This window comes from Trachemys scripta, chromosome 6 (assembly GCF_013100865.1).
Source record: "Trachemys scripta elegans isolate TJP31775 chromosome 6, CAS_Tse_1.0, whole genome shotgun sequence".
NCBI lineage: Eukaryota > Metazoa > Chordata > Testudines > Emydidae > Trachemys > Trachemys scripta.
This window is the reverse complement of record NC_048303.1, coordinates 102,109,363-102,134,109: the sequence shown is the minus strand read 5'-3', so window position 1 is coordinate 102,134,109 and position 24,747 is coordinate 102,109,363. Positions and strand designations below refer to the sequence as shown.

Genomic DNA, 24,747 nt, shown 5'->3' with positions numbered 1-24,747 from the left:
CTTACAAGACACAATAAAACTGAGTGATTCTGAAACTTTCCATCTACACCCTACAGCCAGCTAGGAAAAACACAGCAGTGCTCTTGCTTTTCACATTCATACACCCTACACTGCTACTGTTACAAAGAATGACAAGAAGTTTGCTCCAAAATGCTAAGTTTAGTATAAGCATTGAAAAATTGTTAATTTCCATTTGACTCTCCACAATACATCACTCGTGTTGGTTAAGCTGTCTTCACAGGCACATGGTACTTTACATATTTTGTTAGGTGAGCAAGCAGCTAGCCACAAGGATTTATTTTTGATGAGCGTAACTCAAGTTTTTTGCCAGACCAATATGAGAGTTCAGCTAGACATGATTATTGACCTGCACTAAACAAAATGCTCTACTACAGATGCGCCCAACTCCAACGTACATTAAATGATCTTAAACTTTTCTTAATGGCAGTGTGTTAGTATCATTTCTATAGTGTTGCATTTAAAGCCTCACTGAAGGATCATGTTCAGGTTGCGGGTTGTTGTGGAAGGGATACATGAGGTTATAGCAATGCACAATGCACACAAGACAAGAAAAATAAACCATGCCCTAATAGGTTTAACTTCTAGTTTTGCCCAAGGCCCACAGGTCATTCTAAGCTGCTGAAATGATTTAGCAAACAAAATATTTTCAGTCAGCAAAGTCCTGTCAAGAGACAACATAACAAGAATGGAGTAAGTTTACATAAAGGCTCCCAATCCAATGACCCTCCGGGAATTGAGGCTCAACTACTTCAGGCATTCTCCCCTTTTCCCCCAGTCAGTCACTCTTTTAGCCCTTCTCCTGAGCACCTGTGCAAGTAGAGGCAGAGACTGAGCAAGAGTTATAACCAGGCAGATCTACCACTTTCATTTCACGATTTGATCAGCAGCTGATCTTTAGTTCTTTGCAGAATGCAAGAAAATAGTGCCTAAGGGGCTAACACCTTGTAAGACCCTTTTACCTGAGCGTACATCTACTTCAGAGCTGGAAGGTATAAATTCCATCTCGAGGAGACATACCCATGCTAGGGCTGATCAAGGTAGCACACTAAAAAAGGGAAGTGTGGCCGTGGTGGCGTGACTGGGGAGGGACTACCCAACCTCAAGTACAATCTGGTCCAAGACCATAAGTACATACTTAGGGAAGGGAGGAGAGGAGGGGTAGCTGCTCCCTACCGTCAGGCCATCATGGTTACATTTCTGTTTTTAGCATGCTAGCTTGATTAGAATTAGCATGGCTCTCTCTCCTCAAGCTTGAATTTACACATTCCAGCTTCAATGTAGACATACCTTAAGTTATTCAGGCCCTGCTCCTTGCTTGGTGGGAAAAAAGAGAATGGTTAGTTTGAAGTTAGATCATTTTGGTGCTTGATTTCTGCATAGAAATGCTCTCACTGCAGAGCAGATCTGCCCTTTCTGGAAAACCTCCCTATTCTAAATAATTCTGAAGATGGGCTGTGCTATTTTAGATCAATATGAATACTAAAATTCTTACCTAACACACTTTCCTATTGCTCCTGTATGGATATAGTAAATAAAGTGGTGTGTAGTATTTAAATTGTACCTTTTCCCCTCTAACAATGGATGCATATGTAGTAGCTTTTTCTTAGAGTGGAAGGTTTCGTGATTATGTAACGAAAGATGCTGTTGTAATGCATACAGATAATGGGCAAGAGGGGTAAGGCTGCTGTCTTAAATCTCAAATATGATTTTACATTAGTGATTTGTTTTCCCTACATACACCTCTACCTCAATATAATGCTGTCCTCGGAGCCAAAAAATCTTACCGTGTTATAGGTGAAACTGTATTATATCGAATTTGCTTTGATCCACCGGAGTGCGCAGCCCCGCCCCCCCGGAGCACTGCTTTACCGCATTATATCTGAATTCGTGTTATATCGGGTCACATTATATCGGGGTAGAGGTGTACAATACAGACTAAGCTGTACTGAGACTAACAGTGTCGTATATCAATTCAACAATATTTCATATTGCACTGCTTCTGCAATTGTCAGAAAACATTTTCATACAATATCCACAACAGTCAAATTAATTTGAGGGGTTGGTAACAGACTCATGACAAGTCAGGGAACATGGAATTAATCTCATCAGATTCAATGATGAGACCAGTGCTTCTGGATACAGAAACTCAAAACATCAATGACACATCTACAGCATCTGCCTAACTGGATCAGCACGTATATGTACATAGTTATACAAATACCTTTGATTAGAGTCACTCAAGTTTGAAATGTTAGTGTCAATAATGCAATTACTATGCTATTAAAAATGTATACTATAAGAAAACAATTCTGTACAACAAACTTCCTAAATGTTACTTCCCTAGCATCTGTAATTTTTTGGGGGGGTGGGGGGGGCTGGCCAAATAAAAATTCCCTTCACCTGAACACCATAGTAGGCAGCAGGCAAGTTCTGCCCGGCTGGTAAACTTTCACAGTTTTGCAAGACTGTTGCACAACAGTGAACAATTTTAACTTTCCAGTACTAGAAACAACCTTCTGATAAAGTACTAATGGAACAGAATATCCACACTTCCCTTTTCTCTTAGTGATTTTGATGAAAGGGCACCACCTGCTGCCTTCACACCTACACTTGTCTATCTAGCAGCTTTTGATATGGAAAAACATGACTGCATATTGGGTAAAAGCACTGCAATCTATGAAGTAATTGGACGCTATATACAGAACAAATCCCTGACACCTGAACATTTTCAGCCTCCCACAGATTATTGATAATTATCAATCTGATGGGACACTGGCAGGCACAATGCTGAGCTTGGATTTCTAAATTCACCATTCTCCTCTCTCTGTCAAAGGAATGCTACATTCATTTTCTTAAATTCAGTCTGACAAAGATACATCCAAGTTCTGCAGTTTTGAAAATCTCAACTGTCTAGGTCTACCTCCCAAAATAAGTTTTAAAATAAGACAAAGGTGTCATTATAAGGTATGTTAATCTTTGTATTTCATGAGAAAAGGGGATATTTTCAAGGACACAGAGTTCAATAGGAGTTGGGTGCTTTGTCCCCTTTGTGGCTTTGAAAGTCTTCCCGATAGTGTTTCCTTGATGTATTTCAGGAAACTTAGGTCTTGTAGCCTAAACTAATTCCAAGACAAACTCTTGGATCAATCTTCTTTCTTGTTCCTTTAGATGTTCAAAATTAGACCTGGGGTTGGCAATGATACTTCTGAACCATATGAACACCTGTTAATTTAAGGAACTCTCAACACAAAAAAATATGCACAATCACTTGCTTCTGTATCCATTTAAATTCTTTACTTTTTAGAAATTGTTCAAGACAATCTTTTCTGATCTATGTGCATCAATAGGTACAATAGAAATATCAGGTCAGTTTTTTCCTAGTATGACATCTATAATACCAAAAGCATACCACAGAAGGTCACCTAGCATTATATATTGGCACAATGAGGTTGCAAGAACAAAACTAAACTTTTGTTTAAAAAATGAGTGATTAAGTATACTTATACATTAACATTTTAATTGCTATAAAAATGCTTTCAACTCCTACAAAACACAGTGAAAAGACAAATCTGACAAACATCAGAGTTTTGAAAACTATGCACAAACGGGTCAGTATTTTAGGAAGAGGATAGGTTTATACAAATGAAGCAGCCTGGCAGTTTAAAAAAGTTGTCTATACTTTTTCCTGCCATTAACTAGACATTAACATATAGCAGTCAGGTAAAAATATACTACAGTTCCAACTCTTGTGACATACAAGCATTTTTTCAGTTTCCTAAATGGACTTTCTTTTCACATTTGAACTGTGTATAGCATGTATAATACTGGACAAAACTATCGCAAGAATGTTTAAATACCGTATATACTCGTTCATTAGCCCGTTCGTTTATAATTTGACCCCCCAAGATGGTTAGGTAAAAATAGCAAAAAGCTGACCCTATATTTCAGGGATTGGCAAACTTGGCTCCTGGCCAGTCAGGGTGAGCCGCTGGCGGGTTGGGACATTTTGTTTACTTGGAGCGTCTTATTTTAAACTCTATGGAGTCATTGAATATCTAATACATTGTCGTTTTGTTTACTTGGGAGCGTCTGCAGGCATGGAGCCCCTCAGCTCCCTGTGGCCGCGGTTCGCCGTTCCCAGCCAATGGGAGCTGCGGAAAGAGGGGCTCCAGGCCTGCAGATGCTCCATGTAAACAAAACAACAGTGTATTAGATATTCTATTCAATGATTCCATAGAGCAGGTGTCGGCAGCCTTTCAGAAGTGGTGTGCCAAGTCTTCATTTAGTCGTGGTAATTTAAGGTTTCGCGTGCCTATAATACGTTTTACATTTACAGGGGATGGCNTGCCACTGGAATTTTTTTAGAAGTATAAATAAAAGAGGATTGTTTAAGTTTTGGATTTCAAATGTAGACTGCTGAAAGTTTTAAATAATTTTATAACATAGTATTTTAATGTTTAAAATTTTGTGGAATAAAAGTCCCCTTTAATCTTGGTTTTAAAAGGACCGTATATACTCGTTCATAAGCCAACCCCCGCTCTTTGATACGTCACTTTTTTACCAAAAATATTCGGCTTATGAACGAGTATATACGGTCCTTTTAAAACCAAGATTAAAGGGGACTTTTATTCCACAAAATTTTAAACATTAAAATACTATGTTATAAAATTATTTAAAACTTTCAGCAGTCTACATTTGAAATCCAAAACTTAAACAATCCTCTTTTATTTATACTTCTAAAAAAATTCCAGTGGCATCATTTAGTTTCAGAGGAAGAGTCCTTTGATGTTTTTTCAAGCTCTCTTTCTTCACCAGATGTTCTAGAGAAATAATAAAGCAGAAAGAGGTTAATACTCCCCTCACACCAAACGTGAAGTTCCCCATGCAGTAACAATAAGTAAAGATTACTAGATCCGGAGTAGTTTTATAGACTAAAAGCCTCAAAGTTATTCCCCCTTCCCAGCTAGTCATGCTCATTTAGTAACTAATCCTCTTTGAACAATTTGCTAACGGACCTTGAGACTTCTTTCATGTGAACATGATGCATCACATTGCTTTAACGTAAGTTACTAGTCGTAACTTAATATTGTTCCAGTGCACTAATTATTCAACATGTGCCCAGATTTTTTCCAAGGTATTTTAGTTAAATGGGAATCATGCCTATTAAACCAAAAAAAGGTCCTTCTCAACCTGTCCCTATTGAACATATTTGGGAAAGATGTAACTCTCCACTGTCTTCTCAAATTACTGTAATATCTTCAAAAGGTATGAAAACACAGATGTCTCAGATTTTTCTAGCTAGCAGATGGGTTAAAGATGCATCTGTGATTACTTTGTACAGTAGTACAGAACTGTTTACATGAGCACTATTGTCTATTAGATTGCAGTGTAAATTTAGAAAAAAGTTTATGGACTGCTTGCTCAGATAGATAACCTTGGCGTGTTTTGTATAAAATAATGAGGAAATAAACATATGAATATAGTAAACCAGATGAATAGAAACAGATTAGTAAAGGTGATTAATACAAATATTAAGTCATATGGTGCATAACACAATTCTTTCAGTTGTATTATTGTGAAAAACTGACAGTAAGAAAATTTCACTTCACAGCTGGAGAGACAGCCTATTTGGTTGCCAAGATTGTATTGCATAAGTTTAAGGCTGGTTTTAGGACATCTTACCTGGGAATGCCATAGTTTTATCATGGAAAAGAATCAAGTTTGTAGTCTAAGGGCTTCTCTACATGAGAAAGTTGTGCCAATTTAACAAAAGTTGTGAATTTAAAAACTGATTTAGTCTAATTCTAATCCTAAACTGATGCAAATGGATGTGTAGACTCTTATTTTGGTTTAAACCAGGTTTATTTCAGTTTAGCATAAGTTGTTAGGGAACAGGTTTAAGCTAAATCAAAATAATTTTTTTCAGTTGCTAATAATTTTTTTCAGTTGCTCTTATTTCTTACAAGTGTCCACACATGGGTTTGCATTGGTTTAACTAAATCTACAAAAAATTAGAAATTGTATCTTCTTAACTTGAATGTGTGTAGACAAGGCAAAGAGCACCCTCTGCTAACCACAATTTACAAAGTTTCAGCCAACACTCTCAGGATAACCAGTTTCATTCCTCTTCTCTACTCCTTAAAAGAAATAAAAGTATCAGTGGGAATGCAGGTGTGTGCTGAAATAGTCATTCCACTCTTCAGGGAATCTTCCCATGTATTACAGAGAGATACAAAAAGCATGAAAGCCATTTGAAATGCAAATGCCAAGAGCTAAGAATCTACATTCGAGAAAGTTAGCTTATTTTTATAAGCAGATACTTGCTCTCGTTTGAGTTTTAAAAGGGGAATTAGTGAAATATTAAAACAGAGCACCAACAAGTTTAAGTGCAAATGCCAAATAGCAAGAATAAGAAACTGTTACTTACCTGAAGGTAACCATGCTTCTTCCACATGTGTCGTACATATATATTCCACTGTTAGTACACAGGTGCCCAATGAACTCAAGTTCATTCTGGCCAGCAGTGTCCTTTGGAAGGTGGGGCCTCCAAAGTATCCTTGTGTCTTCAAGGGCATGAAGGGCAGGGCCAATCACCTCTTAGTTTCTTCACCAGTACTAAAGCCAGGTGATGGACTTTGTAGTAGCAGGGAAGGGAGGCCAGTCATGGAATATATATGGAAAATACATCTCAAAGAACCACAGTTACTGCAAGGTTAGTAACAGTTTCTTCTTCTTCTTCGAGTGCATACATATTCCACTGTTGGTGGCTCTTGAGCAGTGACCTAGCTTACAGGAGGTGGGTGCTAGGAGTCTACCTTAATAGTTGTAGGACAGACCTATCAAAATTAGCTTCAGAGATTGATGCTTCCACTATAGCGGAACACTAGGGCAAACATGTCCACTCAACCCCAAGGAGGTGCCCTACATATTTCCAGCATGGGAACATTTCTCAAAAAAAAAAAAAAAAAAATAGAATGAGCTGTCCCTCTCTCAATGATGGGTCTACACTGGTCAATCATAGCATAGCTTAAGAAAAGCAGAAACTCAGTCTCTGTTGAAATTGCCTGGTGTTTATAGGCTATGACCAGTCTCAGTATATTCTAATTGATTTGGTTCTATCTATGAAGAAAGAGCACACTTAGAACATTTAGGGTGTGAAGCTTAGCCTTGCCTTTGTCTGAAAGTAGTTTTAGGAAAAAGTACATATAGGTGTATAACCTGATTAAAAAGAAACGTAGAGATTACTTTCAGTAAAATCTTAAGACACCACATCTTAATGAGAAGACCTACATGGAGGCCCTGCCACTAGCAGTTACATTTCTCCTATCTTTCTGGTCGATGCCATTACTACTAGCAAAGCTATATATGGAATGATGAAATAGGAACATTCAGTTAAATGGCTAGAAAGGTGGACCATTAACCCTGTCAATACAAATATTTAGATCCCAAGAAAATGGAGGTTCTTTAACTGGGAGATATACTCTTATAAGGCCTTTTAGGAATCTGGCCACCATAAGTGTGAAGGTGTGGAGTACCCTAAATTTGAGGTAGTGGGAATTGCCCACTTGATGTCTCAGATACCTTCTATGGCAAAGGTGAATTGCTATATTGAAAAGATGGTCTTGGAAATAGAGATCTATCAGTCTTGTGGATCTAAGGTTGGGACTAACGATGCTGGAGTCACCCTCTGAACTTCAGCTTGCAAATGAAAGTGTTCAGCTGTCTCAAGTCCAGAACAGGATTACAGCACCCCCCTTCTTTTTGGGAATCAGAAAATAAGTAAAACCCCTTTCCCTGATGATCTTGAGGCACTACTCTACTGCTCTGAGATTCAGAAATGATTGCATCTCCTGATGTAACATACTTTCAGGGGAGGGGATGGAGAAGATCTGGAACTGGATGCATTAGACCATCTCCACAATTTCCAGCACGTCGTGGTCTGTAATCGTGGTGTTCCAGATCCCCCCAAAATTTAAAAACTGATTCCCAAATGGAGAGGATACAATAGGAAGATTCTATAGAATTTGTACATTGCTCCCATTAAGAAATCATATCTGCTACCTTGAGGACAATGAGGGTGGATAAAGTTGACTTCCTGCTGGGGAATTTTTGGCACTTCTTAAGTAGATCAGGTTGCCTGTATTGGGTGTAAAAATATCGACTTTGTTGTGCTTGAGACTTAAGGTGCTTACACTTGGAGGTCTACATTCCTGCACCAAAGGATCTCAACATAGCATGGGAGTTCTTTAGAGAGTGTAAGGCCTCAGCTGTTTTAGCACGGAAAAGCTCACATCTCTCAAGACGGAGTCACAGTTGTAATTTATTCTTCTTTAGAAATCCCTGGTGATTGGAGCCATGATGACTTCCTCATATCAACTGAGATAATTTCCAGATTTATGGCCGTTTCTGCAGCATCAAGGGCTGCTTGGAAGAATGTATGCACCTTTGCCAATCAGCAACAAACTCCTTCACGTTGTGTTGAGGAAGTTTGTCTGCAAAGGTAGATATGCAGTCCCAATTAAAACAATCATATTTCACCAACAGGACCTGGTAATTGGCAATTCTAATTTAGAGATATGTAGAATAGTTTTACATCCAAGTAAATCTATTTTTTTGAGTTTCTTGTCTTTTGATTGGCTCGGTCCTGATCTCTCATACACCACAGTAAATCACGTAAGACCTGGGTGTGGGACGAATATAAAAAATGTCTCGAAACCCTGTGAAGGCACTTGGTAGTGATGTTCTGCTCTCTTTGATGTTGCAGGCATCTGCCACAGGAACTTTTGCCAGCTCTAAAACCCTTTCATTGATGAGCATTGCAAGAAGTACTAGTACCGAGAGTCATAGGATGTCCAGGAACTTGTGTGTTTTTTTTTGTTTTTTGTTTTTAACTGGACCACCTCAGCTGGAAGTGTCAGCCATTCTGTGTAACAAGTTGTGGAATATGTTGTAACCATCTGGGGTTGAGGTAAATGACATAGGAAGCACCTCATCCAGGGATGACAAATGAGCTGGAACAGCATGGTCCTCTGCTTGTGACTACTAATCAGAGCTATATCCAGTCTGTTCAGCAGGCTGTAAGGCTCTCAAGTGAGGTGAAGGGGGATCTAGTCCTAGATTGAGATGCAGACACTGGCCTTCCAGCATGATGTATTCCCCACAGAGTCCAATATCAGGGAGTACTATCTCTTCTAGAGCTTCTAGGTTTATGGTTAATAAGACAGCTCTCAACTCTCTCTCAAGTGTATACTGGCCTGAATATTTAGACCCCCTGGAATTAGCCAGTGAAACTTCCCTTAGCGCCTGAAGAGGAGAATGAATAGTCCTAAGGAGAAGCAACTGTACCAGCTAGTGTACAGGCAGCACTCTCAGACTGTGCTCTGGCCAGTATTGCTGATGTGCTCAATAGTGGTGTCGAAGCAGCAGTCAGAACCAGAGACACCCCTTCACTACTGCTAATAATGGGAAACCCAGTACTGAAGAAACCAGTAAGGGTCTTTAAATAATGTATAGGCCTTTGGAACCAAATACACTGGTACAAGGCAGACAATACTGTAGACATCAGTACCAGAGGCTTCATGCTAAGAGGTCAGTACTAGGCATTTTATGCAGTACCAAGGAAACTGGTCAAAGGTACAGTAACCAGTGCATGACGGGGTGCCAGAGACACCCTTTTTGTCTGAGGCTTGAGAGGGGGATCTGGTGAAGGATACCTAAATCTCTTCTTTCTATGGAGTTGGTGCTCTTTCTTCCCCCGGGCGTTGGAGATTTTACCAAGCATCTTTAGGAGTAGGAACTTCAGCTCCAAGCATAGAGGAGCTATTAGGAGAATTTTTAGATGACAAGCGCTCAAAAGTTTCTGACTCGGGCATCCTAGACTCTGATGAGGGATGTCTTAACTTCACTCAAAGGAGCTATTTCAAACAAGACTATCTCCCCGGCTCTCTGGGTTCTTTTAGAAAAACATTTACAGATGACATTTTTCTGTAAAGTGCCCCTTATCCAAACTCAACAAGCATTTGGTATGCCCATAATTGAGAGGCATTACAACCCCACACAAAAGGCAATTTTTAAAGCCTAGAGATTAGCATTCAGTCATAGTGACCAATCCCAGTATTAGTGCTAATTTTTAGGCAAAAAAACAAATAAGTGAGTCTTCTTCTGAAGGAAGAAAAACTATCAAACAAAACTTCTAGAACTAATCCTAAAGCCAAACTAGTTACCAGGCACCTTACTCTCTACAACTATTTACATAAGAAGAAGCTGCATAGTAATCAAAGGTTCCCCGCCTCTACAAATTTAAACTTGAAAGTGATGAAATGGAAGAGAGGCAATTGAAGTTGCCCTGCCCTTTATTGGAGGCACAAGACACTCAGGTCACAGGCACGGCCCCCAACATGGGTCACCAAAAGAATATAAACTCAAGTGCACTGGGCACATTCACCACTAGCAGAATATAGTATATGGATAAGCACCTGAAGGAGGAGGCGTCAGCAAATAACGGATTTAAAGTTTCTTTCATCTTTTAAAACCCCATAATAGAGCCAGTCTACTCCCCGCACACCAGGTACTGCTGCCCCAGCACACAACATACTGCTGCCATCCTCGTCTATATGGTACCATATTGACGGACAATGTTGTGGAGGAGGTTTGGGGTGATAAGTAAGTATTAATTATTTTCCACCTAAGTGATTTTACAAAGCTTTCCTTTTAAATATTTAGACCATTAAGGAACACAAACAAGCAGAAAACAGCTTGATCAGAATACAAGAGCTGACCTCTCAAAACTTTTAATAAATCTGCCCCCCTTCACCACAGTATTTTGAGATTTCATAGTAAAACAGTTTGAATAAACTGATTGTATTTTGAGAATTTTATAATTAAAATTAGCAATTTAACAGGTTTATTAATCAGTGGATGTTACATGAATTACAGATATTTTGTAAAAAAAGTTTTATGGTAGAAATACAGCAGTTTCACATCATTTTCTAGGTCATATTTTCCCTTTAACCTGGGCTGCCTTTGCTTCCAGGTTTAAAACAATTTCCACCTGTGGTTGTATTAGACAGCCTGAAATCTAGTAAATCAAGACTGTTTATTGCAGTGTCATTGTCATACCTGAAACGGTCTGTCCTCTACCTTTACTTTCTGTAAAATCAGCCCCGACCTTCTAGACTAAGAAATATCAAAATAAGAGTCCGAAGCATTTATTTTTATCCTACAGGTTTTTTTCCTCACTTTTAGTTTGAACGTTGAGACAGATATTGACTTGGCACTGTTTCCCTACAATCCTTAGGGAAAACTTTGTAAAATATCAGTCAAGTACCCAAAACATGACTTAAGTAGTAACTTAACAATATTGCTAAGTTTTATTACTCCTTTTTAAAAAAAGCCTTCTAAAACAGAGGAACAAGTATAATTCATTGTTACAAAGATTAAAACTACCCTCACTTTTTCTTAGTGCCGACTTCATGCTTGTCTCTTTTTTCTTCAGTGCTGTCTCCATTGTGCTGTGTCTGGTTACTGTCTTGAGCATCAGGCCCTCCGTTCAGTATCTTTGAACCTTTGAAATTACAAAGCAAAAAGACTCCACCATGTCAGCATAGTGCATTAAGTAGACAAAAAGCAAAACTTTAAGTTACTACAGAATCCTTTTATGGCTAGCATCAACTTCTGTGTTGTGGGAGTTTGTCATGCTTAGTCCTGAAACTTTAAACTGAAATAGTATCTAAAAAGAAAAAGCTAGTATTGTGACACGTTTCATTAGATTTTGGCCTATTTTATATACCCAATTCAGCCTCATAACTTCCTTGAATATTTAAATAAAAACCGCAAACATTCCCCATTTTATAAAGAATACCTAAAATATCATAAACATTAGGTATATAAATTATTGCTGAAAACTACTTTCAGCAATCTTTGTTCTTGTACTTCACAACACACATTCCCAAATAAAAACTCAAGGAGGTTTGGAAAAGTATATAAGTTCAGAAGTAATAGATTTACTAAAGTTACGTTGGAAATATCAAGAGAACAATTTGAAGATTTCCAGTTCTTATTGGGTTTGGCCAGACTGGAGATACCAAGGACAACTATTTTTACTATGGAATTGCAGTAGGCTCCCCCTCCACTTGAAATGGAGGACAGTTTCTACAGGAGGGACAGGTATGTGGAGAGGCTGCAGTGAGGAAGAAGAGTATGAAGCTGATTTACTGATGAAATTTCAAATATTATTAAAAAATTGTGACAGCCTGAGAACCCTGTCATCCTCTAAATAGTCTGTTGCTCCAGTATTTTGCTGGAAATGATGAGAAAGCAAAAATAAAAAGGTAAGCATGATAAAGAAACCAAGTACTTCTTTTGTGTTTTTTATTAGGATTGGTGGCCTAAACAGTGAGAATGTTAAGTATCTCCTGTGACTGGGTCAAGCCGTATTGAAAGTAGCTACTAATGAGGAAGATGGACATCTGTACCAAAAGTTTTGCCACAATTTGACTAAGTGGACAATATCAACCTAGTTGGTATTACTGAACCGGGCGTTGGGGGTTGGGGGGGGGGGAGGAGGAGATGACCCTATGACACACCCTGGAAGCTGCTTTTTTGAATGAATTCCTGATATCAGCTTGCTTACTTGTCTTCTTCCTCTTTTGCATAAAAGTAAAGTGCAGAATGTGCAATCCTCCTGGGCAGTATGCTAGTCCCGGTTACTAGACTGAAGATATGTAGTGGGAGATATCAGAAATGACGGTTAATAGAGCTTTCTGGTTGATAAAGTGTCGGATATCACAGCTTTTACTGTATTGTACACAATAGTTTCCTAATCAAAAAGTGCTGAATCCAATATGGGGGAATTCTGTATTAGATCTTATTTTGAGAGATAAAAAAGAATTGATCACACAACTAAAAATTAGTGGTGGCTTATGTTCAAGTGATCATGACTTGATCATACTTTTTTATGTGAGCCCAGAATAAAGTCCAAACCTGTAATAAACACAGTTGGTGCTATAAAATGGCCAATGTCTCAAAGCTGAAAACAATTATGAGCCAAATCAGTTGGGAGAAAGAATTTAAACGGTAAAACGTGAATAACTGGGAACTGCTGAAGAACATTTACTATATGCTCAAAAAGCAACAATCCCAATAGCAAGAAGGAAGTTTAAAAACAACCTGGCTTAGAGAGAACGTGAAAGCAAATTTTCACACCTTGACTCCCCACAGAAGAAAGGGGAAGTTAATAGTATGGAATATAAATCAGAAGTTAGGATTTGTAGAAAATAAATATTTTCTTTAACTCTGCTGGCCATAGATAGATATTAAGGAATATTTCAAATATATTAGGAACAAAACGAATTCTAACAATAAGATTGCCCCATTACTAGATGGAAATGGCAGAATTGTCCATAATAATACAGAAAAAGTGGAAGTGTGCAATAAATATTACTGTTCTGTATCTGGGAAAGAGCCAGATGATGTAATCATATATCATCATGATGATGAAATACTTTCCATTTCACTAGTAACTTCGGAGAACATCAAACAGAAGCTATTAAAGCTAAACATTTTTAATTCAGCAGGTCCAGATACCTGCATCCAAGAGTTGTGAAAGTGCTGGCTGAGGAGCTAATGTAGATTTTCAGTAAGTCTGGAACTCTCCTAGTATTCCAAGAGGACTGGAAAAAATCTACTGTGCTAAAATTTAAAAAGTATAAATGGGATGACCTGGCTAATTATAGATCTGTCAGCAATCCTGGGCTAATGGAACAATTAATATGGGACTTAATTAATAAAAGAGTTAAAGGAGGGAAATATTAATTAATGCCAATCAACATGGGTTTACGGAAAATAGAAACTATTTCCATGTACCAGTTGACTGTCTGGGGTAATGTTGTTAAGCTCTCCAGGGAGAAGTTTGAGGACACCACCACATACCTGTTTGCTCTTTTTCTTTTTCCATTTTCTTGTTTTGTCCTTTCTTCCACTGTTCTTTGCTTTTATTTGCTTCCTCATGCTGTTTTTGCTCAGCAAGTGATTTATTCAGCACTTGTGAAAGGACAGAATCTCCTTCCCCAACCAGAAACATGGTCTTGAACTTGTTGTACAGCATAGTGGATTTCTCCATGATAACCTGGCTAACTTTGAACTTCCGTATCTGAAGATACATGTGTGAGATGTAACAAAATAAATATAGGATGTGCACAAGTTTTTTTTTTTAAACAAATATTTCCTCATCCTTCATATTAAACTAAGTGCAATTCAAATGCTTAACCCACTAAACTATAATCAGACTTCTAAAGAAACAAAACAGGAACTTTCACAAGGTCCAATGAATTGAATCAGCTTAAATGAGAACTCAAGAGAATAGACAATACATTATACTTTTAGGATAAAGATGCAATATATTATGTTGTTCAGGATGAAGTTGCAAACCTTACTTTCTTTAGTGTCAAGATCATCTCTGTGTGCTTTTGAGCTTGCTGCATTGTGACCTGAAGCGAAGATAGCTCATCTAGGGCCTCAATACATCTATTCACATCCTGTTAAATAAGAAGCCAGTTTCAAGTGTCAACTTGAACTTAACTTTAGCTTTTATATGTTTGTTTAAAATTTATAAGCCTTGGTTTCTGATATTACTTATCAGCAGTACTAAAATATATATACACAGAATATTAGTTTAAAAGTCTTACCAGTAGTTTGGAATTTATAACAATGTACATAAACGCAAACCCCTTAAATTTGTATACTCAACAAAAAAATCTACAAATGAGAAAATTAATGTTTGACACAAACTAAATTCCAAACTTTTCCCACCAAAGAGAGTACTTCATACGTTTATAGTACAAGAACATACAGTAAAATCTAACTCAAACTTAACCACTTGTTTCAACACAAAGCAGTTCGTCTCCAATCCTAACTTTTCTCCCTAAAAAGTTCCCTGTATCTTGGTACTATGAAAGTACTAAAAACAAAACTTCATTCTATGCTTTCTGTTGCTTCCATGAATTCAATACTTCAATGCTTAAGTATGAAAATGTTGACCTAAAGTTTCTCCCCACATTCAGTTTGTACTAAAGCTTCCCTGCAGGATCCCTGTGTCAGCCCTTTGTTTCCTTTTCCTCAGAGAGAGACTCCAACTTTTATATCTGGATTGGAACTAAGAAGATCCATCTGCCAGCATAAGTCTTTGATAATATTCTGCATCTTAATACAGACTTTTAGCACCTGTGCTGACGGGTGAAGAGTTTATTATGGGCTACTCCCTGCTATGGAGAAGGGATTCACCTCCCAGGTGAGAATCCAAACCTATTAGGGCTATAGGATAGTCTTGGGTGGGTCCTTCTCAATCTCTCTCTGTTGAAGCCACTCCACTTTGTATGAATAACCTGAATAGTCAATGGAGCAAGGGAGGGAGGAAGGGAGAGAAAGAAGAAAAGGATGAATTTATAGCCTGTTGGTTAGGGCACTCACATAGGAGGAACACCCAAGTTCATGTCCCTGCTCCAATAAATTATACTATCAAACAACTTCAGCGGAACAGACTGAGAAAGAGCCACACCAGAATAGCCCACGGGCTAGGGCACTCTCCTGCAATGTGGGTGACCACTACATTCTCTAGCTATTTTGTGACTATTACCTAAGTTCCCCCCCAAAAACACTGTGTGCCAAAAGTATTCAGCAAATTCATGTCAAATCTGTAAATAGTTTTGGGTCAGTTGAACCTGCTTTTTTGGCAAATAAGCTATTTATCCAAAAACTTCTGTCCAGCTCTAAGCTGGGAGGGAAAAAGTCAGGACTATTGTCTCTGCACAATATACTATATTTTCCCATGTTTGCTTAATGATAAACATGATCAGTTAGATGATTATTATTATGCAACCAACTTTCCTTGTCTTGATAAGAACATTGCCACAAAAAAAGGGTAAGAAAAAAGCCAGTTCAAGTTTAACTCAATAATAAAAAGTCTCTGAAAATGCTGAATGTTTTTTATTGATTTTGGAGTCAAACCAATGGTCTACAGAATAAACCAAAGATTTAGATTTTGTAGAACTGGACATATTTTTTTATAAACCTAATATCAGTGGAAGTATTTTAATTATTTTTATGTTAATTTCAATTAAAAATAGTTACTTACCTCTTGTAACTTGTGAGATGTGTTGCATATGTCCATTACAACTGAAGACTGTGCCGGGGAGTTTTCCTAACAGTACCATGACTGCAGCTGCCCTGCCCTTCCTTCAGTTCCTTTCCAGGGAAGCCAATGATAGACTCCATCAGGGAAAAAGGGCAGATCACGTAATGGACACATGCAATGCATCTTGAACAACAGTTACAAGAAGGTGAGTAACCATTTTTCTTCGAGCGCTTGCATATGTCCATTACACTGTAGGTTATGGGGTTTGGAGTCTCATCGGAAGAGGAACCACAGAACTGCTCTTCCTACATTTGCATCCTCCCTTGATGCAGTGGGAAAGTGTATGTCCGAATGGAAGACCACATCATATGTCCACACTAGGGACATGCGCCACAAATGTTGCTAAGACCGAAAGCACTCTGGTTGAGCATGCTATCAGCTTATCTGGAGGCGCTACACCTTTGGCAGTATAATACATAGCAATGAAGCTGCTAATACATTTTGAATGTCTCTGTGTTGTAAATGATTGTCTTCTCATATGCTCTGCAAATGAAACAAAAAGCTGTGAAGAAACCTGAAAGGCTCTGTCCTGTTCAGGTAAAAATCTAAAGCTCAAACATCTAGGATGTGGAGCGCCTTCACTTGTCCTTGTCAGCATGCTGTTTGGCTTAAGCTGAACCTTTTTTTTTTTGGTAAAAAATTGTGTAAGGCAGATCTGTGACTACCACATTCAGCTCTCTCACTTGCCTAGTTGGGGTGAGGGCCAATAAGAAAGCCACTTTCACTGGAACGCATAGAAATGAGCACGACACTAAAGGCTTGAAAGGAGGATCCATTAGAGCCAACACCACTAAATTCAAATCTCAAGTTGGTGCAAATCCCTGACAGACTGAAAATCTAGTTAGGCCTTTCAGGAACTTGGCCACGATAGCCTGAATGAAAACTGTCTTACCACTGATCTGAAGGTAACATGTTGAGATAATGGCCAGATGCACTCTAATGGAGGCTGGGCAACAGATGTTACGCCTTAAGATACAAGAGGTAGTCTAGGATTGAGTGTATCTTTGCCTAAATACTCGGCACATTACCTGAGGCCACCCCAGCTGAAGAACATTTACACTTATTCAGGTGAGCAACTCTTGTGGAAGGTTTCCTATGATTAAGGAGGGCTTTCTGAACTGCTGCTGAGCAGAGACCCTCCTGGGCATTTAACCACTGATGTACCATGCTGTGAGGTACAGCATCTGAGGATTTGGGTAAAATACCTGGCCATGGTTCTGTGCGATGAGGTCTCTGATTAATGGTAACACCCAGGGCTCTCGAGTGGAAACCCTGTGAAGGCTAGAATATGATGGTTGCCCCAGGATTGGCGAGGCTGGAACTTTAAGAATTACTCTGTCTTGATCTTGCTTTAGCTTGAGAATGACCCTGGGAATCGGGGGGAATTGGTGGATATATATATAACAAGTCCTTCTCCCATGGGAATAGAAACGTGTCTGAGGTTGACCTGGGGCTATGGCCCACACTGTAACAGAATTGGAGAAACAGACTGACTGATGAAAGACCTTCTATGTGGAATCCTGAAGCCAGAATGGTTGTGTTGAGAGACCATTCATGGTCTAAACTGAAGGATTGGCATAGGCGTTCTGCCAAGCTGTTCTGAACCCCTGGCAAGTAAGATGCCTTCAGAATGCTCGAGCTTAGAATGCAGATATTCCACAACTTGACAGCTTCCTGTCAGAGGCTGTCTGACCTGGCATCTCCTCGTTTGTTCACATAAAACACTGCTGTGGTGCTGTCGGTTAGCACTTGGAGAGTTTTTCCCTGAATGTGAGGCAGGAACCACTGACATGCACAAAAAACTTTTGCAATTTGAGAATGTTTATATGTAACCTTGGCCTTGTGGGCAGCCCACAACCCTTGGGCCTGAAGGTTGCCCAGAAGTTCTCCCCAGACCATGGTTGAAGCATCCATTACCAGAGTCATGGAAGGAAGAGGTGGAGCAAAGGAAACTCCCCTACAGATTTTGTCTTGACTCACCCACCAGCTCAGAGGTGACAAAACCCCATCCAGAATGCACATATGATTGTCCAAGTTGTGAATGTGAGGGAAATATACTGATCTGAGTCATGCATGTAGCACTCTGAGGTGCAGCCTGGTGTGAGGGATCATACTGGGTATGTCTATACTGCAATTAAAAACCTGCAGCTGGCCCATGCCAGCTGACTCAGGCTCAGACTAAGGGGCAGTTAAATTGAAGTGTAGATGTTTGGGCTCAGAGAGAAAAGGTTCCCTAGGACCTTCCGGCAGTTGGGTTGCAAACAGTGTCTCGCCCAGTTGGAATACTTGTACCTTGACAACAATGCCTGAAGACTGGCAATGGGAAGCTGTAAATTCACCATCGAATAAATCTTTCTACCAAAAAGGTCAAGATTATTGGCATCACTTTCTTTAGAGGAAGCTTTAGCCCAGTCTTCATGACCCCTTTCATTCACCACAGCCACTACTAGTGAGTTTGGCATAGGGCAGGAATCGGCAAACTTAGGCCCGCGGCCCGCCAGGGTAAGCACCCTGTCCAATGGGGGCTGCAGGAAGCTGCGCGGGATGAGGGATGTGCTGGCTGCAGCTTCTCGCAGCCCCCATTGGCCTGGAGCGGTGAACCACGACCAGCGGGAGCCATGATCGGCCGAACCTGCGGACGCGGCAGGTAAACAAACTGGCCCGGCCCGCCAGGGTGCTTAACCTGGCGGGCCGCGGGCCAAAGGTTGCCGATCCCTGGCAGAGGGTGTAAATAAAACTGCTCAACTCCTTGGGACAGAACCGGATATTTATGTTCCATTCATTTAGCCACAAGTGGGATGGACGAAGGGATTTGCCATCGTGTTTTACAGAGCAGTGTAACAGCATCATGTATAGGCAGGGGTACCTTTCGCACAAGGATGCGATGTAGAATGTCAACCAGCTTTCTGGATGTTCTCCTCCACTAATTCCACCTGAATGCCAAGAGAAACTGCCATTCTCCTAAGGTGATCTAGACCTACATCATGAATGCAGTGCCGGAGGCAGCATGAACATCTTCCCAGCTGCAGTAACATGGGCCGTGGAGGAGCTGGTACCGATACTGATGAGGTCGAAGAGGGTTGCACCTGGCTTGTAGCCAGTGGGTCCAAAACAGAGAGACCTGATGCAGACATCATCAGCACCTGCACTGACACTGGCTGCCAGTCCTCACCCTAATGTAATGGCAACAGTGGTAATGACAAACATAAGTCCCTTGCTTTGCCATAAGCGTCAGACATTGTTGGTACCAATATGGGTGGTTGTCCTGCTGTGATCAGAGAAGTCTGATCTGTCCTAGCCAAATAAATAGCCCATTTCAATGGCCCAGGAGTCAATGGCTCAGGTCCCGCTGTATGAGCCGATACCAGGGAGCAGAGAGTCCGAGGGTGCACTCTACCATCCGTACTGGACCAGCCTTCTCTGAAGGAATTCCAATTCCTGATCTTTGAGGAACCTGATGCCAACTTAGTTTTGTTTCTGCGGCAGGAAACACTCTGAAGCCCTCGGCCTAGAGGAAGACAAGTCCTGGTGATGGGGACCTCATGTGGCCCCATGTATAGACAGCTGGGGGAGTGCTCTGGGAATGAGTCATGAAACATCTTCCCTTAGGCAATCTAGGTGGTTTTGATGCCAATCTAAGTGCCACCTCCATTAGGATGTAATGAAAACACTCTTTCCTCAGCGTTTTCATCCTGGTCTTGAAACTGCAACGAATAATGCACCTGTCTCTCAAGCAGACTTTGCTTAAGCATTTGATATAGTGTTAATGAGGGTCTCCGTCAGACATGGGCTTCTGACAACCTGAGCAAAGTGCCAAGATCTAGGGATCTTGGCATAGGCTTACCCAGCACTGGGTGAGGCCTGAAGACGGTGAACTGAAAAAATGCAAACTAAAACAAAATTAGAATAAAGAAAAATCAAATGATGAGAAAAAAAACAAAAAGAGTAACATTAGGTAAGTGACCAATCAGCAATAAGTTTGTTCACCGGGAACAAGATGATCCAACCACTGTCCATGAATGGTAAGAATGAACTGAAGGAGGGGCAGGGCAGCTATGCCCTTTCTGCCCTTGTATGGAGCACAAGGATCTAAGAAGTGAGTGGGGCCACCCCTACATGTACTACTAAGTAAAACTCTCCAGCACCAGTATGTGGGACATTCACACATCTACAGTGGACATATGCAAGCACTTGAAGAAGCACCATTTATTTGGATTTCATGGTTGCCAATTCTTGCGATATTTTCACAAGTCTTGTGATTTTTGACTATTTTTATTTGTCTCTTGCAAAAAAATTCTGGCAGCCCAGGATTTCTGATTGAGCTAAAATTCATGCTGCATTTGTTGCTTCAAGCACTAGATATCAGTGTTGGCAGACTGAGCTGCAAATGCTGTACTGCAGCTCAGACTGCCACTAGCAAAGGCCACTGCAGTGCTTGCTGCAGAGTCAGCTTCTCCAGACTGCAGATCAGTGCTGGGCAACAATGTCCCTGCAGCCTGTGCCACTTTCCGCAGCTCCCATTGGCCAGGAATGGCGAACTGCGGGCAATGGGAGCTGCGGGTGGCCGTGCAAATGTAAACAAACTGTCTGGCAGCCCACCAGTGCATTACCTGCAGGTTGCCCACCACTGCTGCAGATTGTTCACGTGGGGCAAACAGAGCAACGAGGAGCAGGCACTGGGCTGGACGCAACACCAGCTCTCCTACCCTTTCCCTTAATTCCCCAGATAGTGCTATGATGAGCAATGAGGAAAGGGCAGAGGAGGACCCCAAACAACATATCCACTCTCTAGCCCAACTGCACTCTTCCCCCCGACTGCTGCTGGAATATATAGTGACAACAGAAGGAGCATAGCGTCTAGTGAGAAGGCAGCAGGGAAGCAACCTTCCCCATCAGTCACAAGAAGTCAAAGGAAGTTACATAAAGGGCCAGATTTTGGAAGGAAAGAAATAGGACAGAAGTCAAAGTAATGTGGCTGACAAAAGTCACTGGTTCAAATACATACAGAGGATGAATGAAGAGCACCTGCACCTGTGAAGATAGCATGGCAGGAGAAGGAGGTAGGCGAGAGACCATGAGGAAAGCTGAGAATGCAATGGATAGATTGCTTCAAAGAAGAGAGTAAACTGTGGACCTTATTGCCACTTTGGACAGATGAAGATAGATTCTTGCATGAGAATCCAACCCCAGTTGATGGGATATGGGGATGTAGTAGTAATACTAGTTTAATTTTTTTTTTTTTTATGGTTTTCACCCACCTCCCCCACTCTGTTTCATGATTTTTGACCTTGGAAGTTGGTGACAGTAGGATTTAAACATCCCCTTGCATTCTGTGCAACCCAAATTTCACAGCATTATCCTGTACAAACTTCACAGTGCACCAGTTCCAGAAAGTGGACTAGAAGTGGACAGATAATAGAAAAATGTGAAAACAGGTTGGGTTTCTTTGTACAAGGTAAGTGAAGTGCATATTTTAAGAATTTAGATAATAATGAAAAGTAAGTTAGAATTTTAGAATTCGGTTTGAAAAATCTATCAGTATTAATCTTAAAGTCAAGGTTTATTTTTTTTAAGATGCAAGTTTATCTGATGGCATACCTTTAAGTGCAACAATCTGTGTAATATTTCAGACCATTCCAAAACATTTTAGCTGACTGCACTGTACATATACACCTGTTATTAAACACAACATACTTACAAGATTGTCAATTTTGAGCGAATTTTTAATTTCTGCATGTATCCTTTGAAGCCGAGAATCCATTGATGTTTCTAAAGATTAAAAATAATTTTATGTGAATGATGTAGTGACTATCAAATCTATTAATGCAGGATAGCTTTCAGAACAAGATTTCTACAAACATGAATTGCTGATTGAATGAAGAAAAAAAATGTATGTATGGATAAGCAGCCATATCAGTTAACAATAAAGTACTCTATTTTGATCAAAACCATTAGTGTATCGGGTGCTGCAACACAATTACTTTAAAAAAATTGGACAATATTTGGCAATTTATGCAATGTTCTCTGCAGCAGCATATGCTATACATTACAACAATTTTCCATACCTATGTCTAATTGGAAATACAATATAGTTGTTAACCCAAGCAAAAGAAGTCTGGATAATAAGCAAGATATAAGTATTTGAACAGCCTTTAGATAAGGTGCCTGGCACCCCACGAAGTTGAAGAAAAGAGATGGCCAGACCCTCCTCCTGCGAGAGTCACCCTGCCCGTGTGGTGCTTCTAGGAACTCGGAAATAACCGGTCACTTAAAAAAGTAGTTCAAATTTGTCAAATAAGATGTCTGGCAAGCAGACAGTGCATGTGCTTTGCCAGGAAAAGTTTATTAGTGATAAAATGAAATGGAGGGGTTGGTTCTTTGACTAATCCATACGTGCTGAACTATCTTCTGTACTTTCTTCAGTTAGTAAATGGTGTGTGTTTTGGATATACTACAAACAAATGGAAAATTTGTTCTCTCTCACTTTTCTAGGACTCCCATCTCCCCCAATTCATAAATTCCCAGGCCAGAAGGGGCCATTGTGATCATCTGATCTTCTTAACAGGCCACAGAGCTGCCAAAAAATAATTTCTAGAGCACAGATTTTAGAACAACAACTAATTATGATTTTAAAAATTGCTAGTGATGGAGAATCCAATACTACCCTTGGTGAGTTGTTACAACAGTTCATTACTCTCACCATTAAAAATTTACACCTTATTTCCAGTCTGAATTGTCTAGCTTCAACTTCCAGACATTGGATCATGTTATACCTTTCTCTGCTAGACTGAAGAGCCCATTATTAAGTATATGTTCCCTATGTAGGTACTGAGAGACTAATAAAGGTACCCCTTAACCTTCTCTTTGTTAAGCTAAATAGATTGAGCTCCTTGATTCTATCACTATAAGGCATGTTTTCTAATCCTTTAATCATTCTTGTGGCTCTGCTCCAAACCCTCTTCAATTTATCAACATCCTTGTTAAATTGTGGACACCAGAACTTGACCTACTATTCCAACAGCAGTCACACCAGTGCCAAACAGAAGTAAAATAACCTCTCTACTCTTACTTGAGATTCATGTTTATGCATCCGAGAGTCACATTAGCCCTTTTGGCCACAGCACTGCGTTTTGAGCTCCTGTTCAGCTGATTATCGACCCCCAAATCTTTTTCAAAGTCACTGCTTCCCAGGAAAGAGTCCCCTTTCCTGTAAGTATGTTCTACATTATTTGTTCGTATATGTATACATTTATATTCAGAGACATTTGGACAAAACAGCTTTCAATAAAATACTGGAGGAATCTCAGATTTGTCTTAGTCTCTGAAACATCACCACGCACAAACCAGTAACTCCCAAAGTGGTCTTGAAACACCTATATTATTTTTCTTAAAAGCAAACCTTTAAACAGCCTCACTCGTCTGTATTAAGGGATCCTGAAAGGGCTACTGTAGAAGCTCTGAAAGGCTTCTCGTGGGGGTGTAGAAGAGTACAAGTGCAGGGGACCAATTCCAGAAAGGAAATAAAACGACTAGTTTTCTATTATGGATTCTGAGCCCTTCTCCAATCATAGACAAATCAGGATGTAGCAAATATTGAAGAATTTTACTAAGGTGGAAGGGGAGATATTTGGACTGGCCCCCAAAAATTCCTTTTTTGTGAGGACAGTCAACTTTGCTGAGCCCCAAGGAATGAAAAGGAATGACCTTCCCTTGCAAAGGTGTGCAGGTTAACGTGCAAGGATGTGGAAGCCCCAGTAACCTGTCCAGAGCCTAAGCCCCTTCCCTTGGCAGAACAAGTGTCTGTGAGTAGTTGTGATAGGGCTCCTGAGTGTGTTGTCTTAAAGATTGAAACGCCTTGTCAACTGCTCTGCTATGATGGGGCAGAAGAGAAAAAACAAATGGAGCACAGGAACTTCCTGAGCAGTCCTGTTCAGGGTGCAGAGAACCAGACATTTCTCCTAAGAGATTGAGAAAGACGCTGCTCCCTGCTACCCACATAAACAGCTTTAAAAAGGGAATGACAACGGATAAATCGGGAGTACTGGAGAGTGGCTTTGTTTGTACTGCTGAAGGCAGAGAAACACATGGGAGGTAGGGATGTAGCAAAAGACTTGGAACAAAAATGCACTGCTTAAAGTACTTGCAAGAAGCAGAGTCGCAGCCTAAATATCTTGGATTGTTTTGATCCAGAAACCCCTCGCTAATGAAGTTTCAGTTTATAGATACGTTTTATTTACAATTAAAGAGGCTAAAAATATTCTGTATAGCTTCATTAAACTAACCTCGCTTCTTTTCCATCTTCTTTACTTCTGGTTTCTTGTTTTCCTCTTTACTCTGCCTATTAAAAATGTTAAACATTTTACAACATGTTTTTTCTTCTTTTGAAGTCTGTAATTTCAACTTTTTTAAATGAGATACGCTGTTTCATGACTAAGGCAGTAACTCAAAACATTAGCGCAAGAAAAGGACAAACACTGATCTTGCATAATGAAGTAGATGATGATTAATTTAATAACAGCATGGATAGCAGAATCTCC

General features: G+C 40.0%; 1 protein-coding gene across 5 annotated transcripts in view; it reads right to left on the bottom strand.

Annotated features, from left to right (window-relative positions):
* Window positions 1–4,541: 4,541 nt before the first annotated feature.
* Window positions 4,542–24,747, bottom strand: part of PSIP1 (PC4 and SFRS1 interacting protein 1) — a 70,413-nt gene continuing 50,207 nt past the window's right edge. For all 5 annotated transcript variants that reach the window (XM_034774126.1, XM_034774127.1, XM_034774123.1 and 2 more), the window contains 6 exons: window positions 24,493–24,548; window positions 21,909–21,979; window positions 14,454–14,555; window positions 13,951–14,170; window positions 11,473–11,584; window positions 4,542–4,841 (listed from right to left, as the gene is read on the bottom strand). In XM_034774126.1, the coding sequence (XP_034630017.1) occupies window positions 4,778–4,841; window positions 11,473–11,584; window positions 13,951–14,170; window positions 14,454–14,555; window positions 21,909–21,979; window positions 24,493–24,548 (625 nt within the window). In that variant the 3' untranslated portion in view covers window positions 4,542–4,777. The remainder of the gene's footprint in view (window positions 4,842–11,472; window positions 11,585–13,950; window positions 14,171–14,453; window positions 14,556–21,908; window positions 21,980–24,492; window positions 24,549–24,747) is intronic.